The 9,423-nt window shown below is 39.2% G+C and overlaps 2 protein-coding genes across 2 annotated transcripts; both read right to left on the bottom strand.

Moving 5' to 3' along the window:
- Positions 1-3,228: 3,228 nt before the first annotated feature.
- LOC114188663 (uncharacterized) lies at positions 3,229-3,978 on the bottom strand. The gene has a single exon (XM_028077246.1). It carries the CDS (start codon positions 3,976-3,978, stop codon positions 3,229-3,231), a length of 750 nt encoding a protein of 249 aa, XP_027933047.1.
- A 36-nt stretch (positions 3,979-4,014) lies between these two features.
- On the bottom strand, positions 4,015-4,638 carry LOC114188655 (uncharacterized). Its single transcript, XM_028077233.1, has one exon. The coding sequence runs from the start codon at positions 4,636-4,638 to the stop codon at positions 4,015-4,017; it is 624 nt and encodes a 207-aa protein (XP_027933034.1).
- Between the last annotated feature and the right edge of the window lie 4,785 nt (positions 4,639-9,423).

Raw genomic sequence — 9,423 nt, 5'->3', positions numbered from 1 at the left:
TTAAGCATAAAACAGAAACGAAACAAACCACATATTTCAAAAACGCGAAAAAAAACCTAGCTTCCCTTACCTTTTTAGACGCTGGCAAACAACACAAGTCCGCAATTAAAGAGCACCACAACTCCGAGAGCTAGAGTAGTGAGCTAAAACATGAAAACCAGGACAAAACAGAGGTATGAGGTTAAACCCTAACCAAACCAACGTACCCAAACGGTAAAAACGTGAAGAAAGGACCAAGGAGCTTCAAAGTTCGACTTACTTGGAGGTAGAATGAATTTTGACTAGCTCGAAAAAGGAAGGTTTCCTGTGCCCTAGCAGAGCTCTTGCTTCAGTAGAGAGAGGGAAGAGAGAATGGTTTCTGGAAAAAAAGAGAAAGTGAGAGTGAGAGGGGCTGGACAAGGTATTGGGGGTCCCCTTCATGGCCTGGCCTTGGGCCTACGAAAAGGCTAGGCCCAAACACATATAAGCTGAAAAAAATGGGGTTTACAATCTCTCCCAACAACAAAAATTTTAGACCTCGAAAATTAAGACTTACTAGAAAAGATGTGGATATGACTTTCTCATGTCCTCCTCTAGCTCCCACGTGGAATCACCTGTCCTCCGGTCCTAGATGACCTTAACAAGACTAGTGGCTCTTCCTTTCCGTTCCTTGACTTGGCGATCCTCTATTGCCACTGGTTGTACCTCCACTCTGAGATCCTCCCTGACTTGCACATCTTCAGCCTCCAAGACATGCGACGGGTCAAACACATACTTTCGCAGTTGTGAGACATGGAAAATTGGATGGAGGTTAGCCAACTAGGGTGGCAGAGCAATCTCATAAGCTATAGGTCCTATCCTTCTCAAGATCTTATATGGACCCAGAAACTTAAGAGACAACTTCCTGGAGCGAATAGCCCTTCGCACGCCGGTGGTTCGGGTCACCCTTAAGAACACATGCTCCCCAGCCTCAAACTCCAAGGGTCTTCTACTCCGATCTGCATAAGCTTTCTGTCGACTTTATGATGCCTGCAATCTATCTCTCACCAAAAGTACCTTCTCTGTGGTTTGCTGCAACAACTCTGGCCCTACTAAAATTGATTCCTCATCCTGGTACCAACATAAGGGAGTTCTACACCTCCTCCCATACAAAGCCTCATAAGGCGCCATCCCTATACTCGCCTGGTAACTGTTGTTATAGGTGAACTCCACCAGCGGCAACACCTCATCCCAACTGCCAAGGTGGTCCAGGATACACGTCCTCAACAAGTCCTCCAAGGACTGAATCACCCTCTCTGATTGCCCATCCGTTTGAGGATGATAGGCGGAACTCATCCTCAAACTACTACCCAAGGCATTCTACAACGTCTGCCAGAACCTCGAAGTGAACCGGGGGTCTCTGTCAAACACTATGCTACCGGGCACCCCATGAAGTCTCACTATCTCCCGGATGTAGAGCTGGGCCAACTTGGTCGTAGACATTCTGAGATTCACTGCCAAGAAGTGAGCACTCTTGGTCAACCGATCTACCACAAGCCATAGTTATGCTATCCCACTGTGCGAGGTAAGTGGGTAACAAAATCCATAACTATGTTATCCCACTTCCACACCGGAATATCCAAGGGCTGGAGCGTCCCACCGGGTTTCTGATGCTCCACCTTCGCCTTTTGACAGGTCAAGTAGGCGGATACAAACTGTGCTACCTCTTTCTTCATGCCTTGCCACCAGAAGTTTTCCTTGAGGTCTTGGTACATCTTAGTCATGCCAGGATGCAAACTAAGACGAATCTTGTGTCCTTCCTCAAGAATCAACCTTCTCACCTCTGCATCACTAGGCACACAAACTCTGCCTCTGAACCTCAACACGCCATCACCGCCCAAGGCAAATTCCTTTGCTTGATCAGATCCAAGCAGTTCTTTTACCTTTTGCAAGCTAGCATCCTCTGCTTGCTTCTTCTTAATCAAGCTTAGGAAGTCACTAGATATAACTAAGGTGCTACACCTAATGAATTCTTGTTCCAACTCAACTTGTATCCTCATATCTCTGAAGCTCTCAAGCAACTCCAACTCTTTAATCATCAAGTGTGCCACAAGCACCGTCTTCCTACTCAATGCATCAGCCACCACATTCGCCTTCCCTAGGTGATATAGGAGCTCAAAGTCATAGTCCTTTAGGAACTCTATCCACCATCTCTGCCTCATATTTAACTCCTTCTGATCAAAGAGATACTTCAGGCTCTTGTGGTCACTAAACACCCGGAACTGCGCACCATATAGGTAGTGCCTCCAAATCTTCAAAGCAAAGACCACTGCCGCTAGCTCTAGATCATGAGTGGGGTAGTTCTTCTCATGAATCTTCAGCTGCCTTGAAGCATAAGCCACCACCTTCCTTTCTTGCATCAAGACGCAACCAAGACCCTGATGAGAGGCATCACAGTAAACCTCAAAGGGTTTACTCACGTCTGGAATGATCAAAACGGGAGCACTCGTCAACCTCAGCTTAAGCTCCCTGAAGCTCTCTTCACACCTATCAGTCCATGCAAATGGTTGGTCCTTCCTGGTTAGCTGTGTCAGGGGTGCTACTATCTTGGAGAACCCCTCAATAAACCTCCTATAGCAGCCTGCTAGACCCACAAAGCTCTGAATCTCCGTCACGGACTTGGGACTTTCCACTGTATCACAACCTCCACCTTAGCTGGATCAACAGCTATACCGTGAGCCGATATCACATGCCCCAGAAACTGTACTTCCTTCATCCAGAAATCACACTTTGATAACTTAGCGAACAATTGCTTCTCCCTCAAGATTCCCAGCACTATCCTCAGATGCTCGGCATGTTCCTCATGAGTCTTGGAGTAGATGAGTATGTCGTCTATGAAGACCACGACAAACTTATCTAAAAACGGTCTAAAGATCCTGTTCATGTAGTCCATGAACAAGGCTGGAGCGTTGGTCACACCAAAAGGCATAACCACATACTCATAATGCCTGTATCTGGATCTAAAGGCAGTCTTCTGGACATCCTTCGCCTTCACCAAGATCTAGTGATAACCCGATCGCAGATTGATCTTGGAGAACACTGACGCCCCATGTAGCTGATCCATCAGACGTCGATTCTCGGCAAGGGGTACTTGTTCTTGATAGTTAATTTGTTCAACTAACGGTAGTCCATACACAGCCTCGAACCACCATCCTTCTTCTTGACTAACAACATTGGAGCTCCCCACGGCGAAGCACTAGGCCGTATAAACTATTTATCAAGCAACTCCTTAATTTGTTTCTTCAATTCCACCAACTCTGCAAGAGCCATGCGATAAGGAGCTATTGACACGGGACCCGCTCCTAGTACCAGATCAATGGAGAACTCTACTTCTCTCCTCGGGGGTAAACCGGGTACCTCTTCAGGGAACACATCCTCAAACTCCCGCACGACGGGGATTACCGTTATTCTCTCCTCTTTCTCCACCTCCAACTGAGCATAGATTAAGTAACACTGGGCACAATCCTTGATCTCCCTTAAGACACCCTGAGAGGACAACAACTCCGACTCCTCTATGTCGGAGAACAACAACTTCTTCTCCCGACAATCAATGAGAGGTAGGCATATCAAATTCACTTTAAACATGCGTCCCTCTACTTCCACTGGACATCTAGCACACACAGAAGACGTTCTGACTAACCTAGATGCCGGCGTAGACACTACAAGATCGAGTTGTAGCTCACTAACCGGCAAACCCAACTCAAGCACACAAGACTCTGACACAAAGAAGTGTGTCGCTCCCGAATCATACAACACACATCGGGGTTTTCCCGCAATCAAACAACATCCAACAACAAGATTACCTGAGCCTGTCGCCTCCGCCCCGGTCATAGCATACACTCTGCCTGCCGCTTGGGGCCTGCTGCCCCCTCTCCCCTGACGAGTCTGAGTTGGAGTTTGAGACGGGGACGTCACCGTAGTTCCTCTGGAGGAGGGGCAATCCTTAATCAAATGCCCCATCTTCCCACAGCCATGACATCTCCGTGTGCTAGCCAACTACGGGCATGCACCCCTCAAATGTGGTCTGTTACACTGATAACATCTAGGCACTAATGACTGCTGAGGGGTGAATCCCTTGGCCACCTGAGGTTGCGGCCTAGAATAGGGTTTCTTCCTCTTTTCCCCTCTAAGTCTGGACCCAGATGATTCGTTGGCCTTCTGCTGCTGCTGAACTTGCTGAGCTTCTATCTCAGCCTTCATCCGCTCCATAACTCGTGCTCTTTCCACCAAGGCTGCAAAATCCTTGATGGAGAGCGGTGCCACCATCAACCTGATATCTCCCCAAAGTCCATTTTCAAACTTTCTGCATCGCCCCTCCTCATCCAGTGGCATGGTGTAGAAGCGTCCCAGATGTTTGAATCTCTCTGCATACTCAACTACAGACTTATCCCCCTGTGTCAGCTGGAGGAATTCCACCTCTTTAGCGTATCTCACGCTATCAGGGAAATACTCTGATAGGAACTTCCTCTTGAAGGCCTCCCAGGTGATCTCCTCATGCATTTCTTCCATAACCAGCCTCATACTAGCGCACCAATGCTCAACCTCTCCTGTGAGCATGTAGACTGTGAAAGCAAGCCTACTCTCATTGGTGCATCTCTTGGCATCAAAGATGCGCTCCATATCTCTCATCCACTGGTCCGCCTGGTCGTGACTCGTCTTGCCATCAAACTTGGCGGGTTGGTGCTTCAAGAAGTCTTCCAAACTTCATTCATGGGGTGGAGGTTGGGGATGAGGACCATACATCGGAGCACCAGCAGCATTCTCCCCTAACTGGCGGAGAGCATCCATATGCTGCCTCTGGGCAACCTCAGAAGCTTGCCTCGCAGCCTCCATCTGCTACATCACTACGTGTTGTTGCTCAAGAGAGGCTTCCTGGCGTTGCATAGCCGCCTCGTGCTGTTGCAACATGGCATTGCTTTGTTGCGTCAAGGCTGCAGCCATAGCCTCAATCGCCCTAGCCAGGTCTTGCCCATCACCCTGAGAGGGTGGAGGAGGAGCTATACGAGAGGGTGCCATATCACTGGACACACAAAAAGAGCCATTAGAAACTTGGTTAGACTAGAAACTCACCTAAACACAACAAGAAAGGCACAACAAAAGCTAAGCAAGCACATAGCCCACAGAAACTAAGGAACGAAGGCTCTGATACCATAAAAGAAATTGAGGCATATCTATCATACATGCCTCTAACAAAACATAATTCACAGGGGTTCAGCAGTTATACAAAAAGCAAAACTTCTAGAGCAAGGAATAAAAAAAGGTATTAAGGCCATGAAACTGCTCCCAAGAGCCAAAGGTGACAGGGCCCACTACACCGCACCGCTGTTACCATCAGGTCCACCTTCAACGTTTCTCCCATCTACTCCCACCAACAAGGTGATCATCGCAAAAGAGAAAACAAGACAAGCACAACACGAAGATAAAAGAGGTAAGCTAGTGTAAAATATCTTTAACAAATTATAGAGCATGTACAAGGCAAAACAAGTTATTAACAATTAAATAGAAAACACTCAGATCATGTGAGAACAATCAAATGCAAGTTACTACGACTCGATATCCGGATCATACTCTTGATATAGGATTCTAAAGGAAGTATGCACCTGTGTTGGTTCCTAAACTCTGCAGAGTCTAGACGCAAGGGGTTATCACCCAACCACACACAGGGTTAATCCTCTATTGTCTTGGACCCAATATGTCCCAAGACTAGGACCTCCTGCCACTCTCACCACATTAACCATTCTACTGTGTGTGAGCGTGAACAATTATTAGAGTTCACGATACCCTCTTTTATCTAGACATCTCCTATATCAAGGTATACACTAACCACCATCACCAAGAGTTTCCCTTGAAACTCTTTTACCAACAATTTTCACATGCCATCTTAAGTCTCATGCCAATCCACCACCAACCAAACAAGTCATGTTTTCCATTTCATACTCAACATAACAAGACTTCATTTAATCTCATACAATCAAGCACAACACACAACCATAATTCTTACACCAAAATTTCTAAGAAAATTTATTATCACAAAACCAAAATCACTGCAATAATGCGTGACACATTTCTCAAGCTACAGACATCTAATTGACAATCCAACCAGTCAAACCATAAAATAGCATGTTATGAACCACATGTAAAAATTTGAGTTCAATCCAACGGTTAATGAGTCGCAAAAGTCGGTATTTCTAAAACTGCACATATCAAAAAAATACACAATCGCCTTGCGAGCCAAGGAACTCGCCCAACGACTGTGTGACACAGTAGAATACGAAAAAAGACGTCAAACATCACAGTTTCATAAATATTTAAACCCCTAACTCAGAAATATACCAAAACTAACGTTTTCCAATCATTTAAGCATAAAACAGAAACGAAACAAACCACATATTTCAAAAAAGCGAAAAAAAACCAAGCTTCCCTTACCTTTTTAGACGCTAGCAAACACAACAAGTCCGCAATTAAAGAGCACCACAGCTCCAAGAGCTAGAGTAGTGAGTTGAGACATGAAAACCAGGACAAAACAGAGGTAGGAGGTTAAACCCTAACCAAACCAACGTACCCAAACGGTAAAAACGTGAAGGCTAAACAGAGGTTACTTCCACTTATACATTTTCATATTTTTTCTACGATAAATCAAACTTATATAATGATAATTTTTAATTATTTTTAAAATGTAGTATAATTTGGTAATCTTGTTTTTCTTTGATTTAAATATATAAGTTTTAATCTATTACATCCATCAAATCACTTACAAACTTTAGCAAACTGTACTCTTAATCCACCCACTTAAAACGAATAACACAAACTTCACATTGTAATCCACTTTATGTCATCCTCTCCCTCTCCATCCGATCAACCTTGAGGGAGAGAGGGGAAGGAAAAGAGAAATTCTTCTATTTTTAAATCATCTATGTTATGTCTTGCTTTGAGGGTGATATCAAGATTACAATTATGTTCACAATTTATTTTTCAGATTAATTATGAAAATTATGTAAAAATATAACTTTTCAAATTATTTTTACAAAAATAATTAATAAAGAAAATTTGAAAATTGTAATAAAATAAGATTTAAAAATTTATTTTTAATAATAATTTTTTTCATGAAATTATCTTTTAAATAATTTTTTGTTATAATATGTTACTATCATTTATACATTTTCATATTTTTTCTACGATAATCAAACTTATATAATGATAATTTTTAATTATTTTTAAAATAAAGTACAATTTGGTAATCTTGTTTTTCTATGATTTAAATTTAATTTTTAATCTATCACATACATCAAATCAGTCACAAACTTGAACAAACATTACCCTAAATCCACTCACTTTCACCTTTAATCCCCTTAAAGTAACAAGATAAGCTTCACACTCTAATCCACTTGAATTCATTATATCTCTCTCCCTCGAATCAACAATGAGGAAGAGAGAGGGGAAGGAAGAGGAAAATTCCTCTAATTTTCAATCATGTCTGTTATGCAATGGTTTGACGATAATATCAAGATTACAATTATGTCCGCAATTTATTTTTTAGCATATTTCTGAAAACGATGTAAAAATAACGAAAATTTGAAAATTGTTATAAAATAAGGTTTAAAAGTAATTTTATTTATAATTTTTTTATTACATTATCTTTTAAATATTTTTTTATTAAAATATGTTACTTTCATTTGTACATTTTCATATTTTTCTACGATAAATCAAACTTATATAGTGATAATTTATAATTATTTTTAAAATAAAGTACAATTTCGTAATCTTGTTCTTTTATGATTTAAATAAAATTTTTAATCTATAACATCTATCAAACCAGTGCCAAACTTTAAGAAACTTTACTCTTAATCACCCCACTTTCACCTTTAATCCACTTAAAGTGAATAACACAAACTTCACAATATAATCCACTTGATGTCATCCTCTCCCTCCTCATTTGATCAACCATAACGGAGAGAGAGGGGCAGGAAGAGGGAAATTCCTCTATTTTTCAATCATGTCTTTTATGCTATGGTTTGAGGGTGATATCAAGATTACATTTATGTCCGTAATTTATTTTTTAGCATAATTATGAAAACGATGTAAAAATAATGAAAATTTGAAAATTGATATAAAATAAGGTTTAAAATGTAAATTTTAATTATAAATTTTTTATTACATTATATTTTAAATATTTTTTTATTAAAATCTTTTACTTTCATTTATACATTTTCATATTTTTTTCTACGATAAATCAAACTTATATAATGATAATTTTTAATTATTTTTAAAATAAAGTACAATTTGGTAATCTTATTTTTCTTTGATTTAAATATAATTTTTAATCTATCACATCCATCAAATTACTCATAAACTTTAACAAACTTTACTGTTAATCCACTGACTTTCACCTTTAATCCACTTAAAGTGAACAATACAAACTTCACACTGTAATCCACTTGATGTAATCCCCTCCCTCTCTATCCAATGAACCTTGAGGGAGAGAGGGGAAGGAAGAGGGAAATTCCTCTAATTTTCAATCATGTCTGTTATGCAATGGTTTGAGGGTAATATCAAGATTACAATTATGTCCGCAATTTATTTTTTAGCATATTTATGAAAACGATGTAAAAATAACGAAAATTTGAAAATTGTTATGAAATAAGGTTTAAAAATTAATTTTTAATTATAAATTTTTTTATTACATTATCTTTTAAATATTTTTTTATTAAAATATGTTACTTTCATTTATACATTTGCATATTTTTTCTATGATAAATCAAACTTATATAATAATAATTTTTAATTATTTTTAAAATAAAGTACAATTTGGTAATCTTGTTTTTCTTTGATTTAAACATAACTTTTAATGTATCACATCCATCAAATCACTCACAAACTTTAACAAACTTTATTTTTAATCCCCCCACTTTCACCGTTAATCCACTTAAAGTGAATAACACAAACTTCACACTGTAATCCACTTAATGTCATCCTCTCCCTTTCCATTCGATCAACCTTGAGGGAGAGAGAGGGGAAGGAAGAGGGAAATTCTTCTCTTTTTAAATCATCTCTGTTATGTCTTGGTTTGAGGGTTATATTAAGATTACAATTATGTCCGCAACTTATTTTTTAGCTTAATTATGAAAATGATGTAAAAATATGACTTTTCAAATTATTTTTACAAAAATAATTAATAACGAAAATTTGAAAATTGTTATAAAATAAGGTTTAAAAAGTAATTTTTAATTATAAAATTTTTTATTACATTATCTTTTAAATATTTTTTTATTAAAATATGTTACTTTCATTTATACATTTTCATATTTTTTCTACGATAAATCAAACTTATATAATGATAATTTTAATTATTTTTGAAATAAAGTACAATTTGGTAATCTTGTTTTTTTATGATTTAAATATAATTTT

Source organism: Vigna unguiculata, chromosome 1, assembly GCF_037176805.1.
Source record: "Vigna unguiculata cultivar grain cowpea cultivar isolate G323 ecotype 2 chromosome 1, ASM3717680v1, whole genome shotgun sequence".
Taxonomy (NCBI): domain Eukaryota; kingdom Viridiplantae; phylum Streptophyta; class Magnoliopsida; order Fabales; family Fabaceae; genus Vigna; species Vigna unguiculata.
Note: the sequence above shows the minus strand (reverse complement) of the source record. Positions and strands in the feature narration are given on the sequence as shown.

Excerpts from the sequence above, each read along its gene's own strand:
- LOC114188663 (XM_028077246.1), bottom strand. The coding sequence starts at position 3,978 with ATGGGGCATTTGATTAAGGATTGCCCCTCCTCCAGAGGAACTACGGTG.
- LOC114188655 (XM_028077233.1), bottom strand. The coding sequence starts at position 4,638 with ATGGAGCGCATCTTTGATGCCAAGAGATGCACCAATGAGAGTAGGCTT.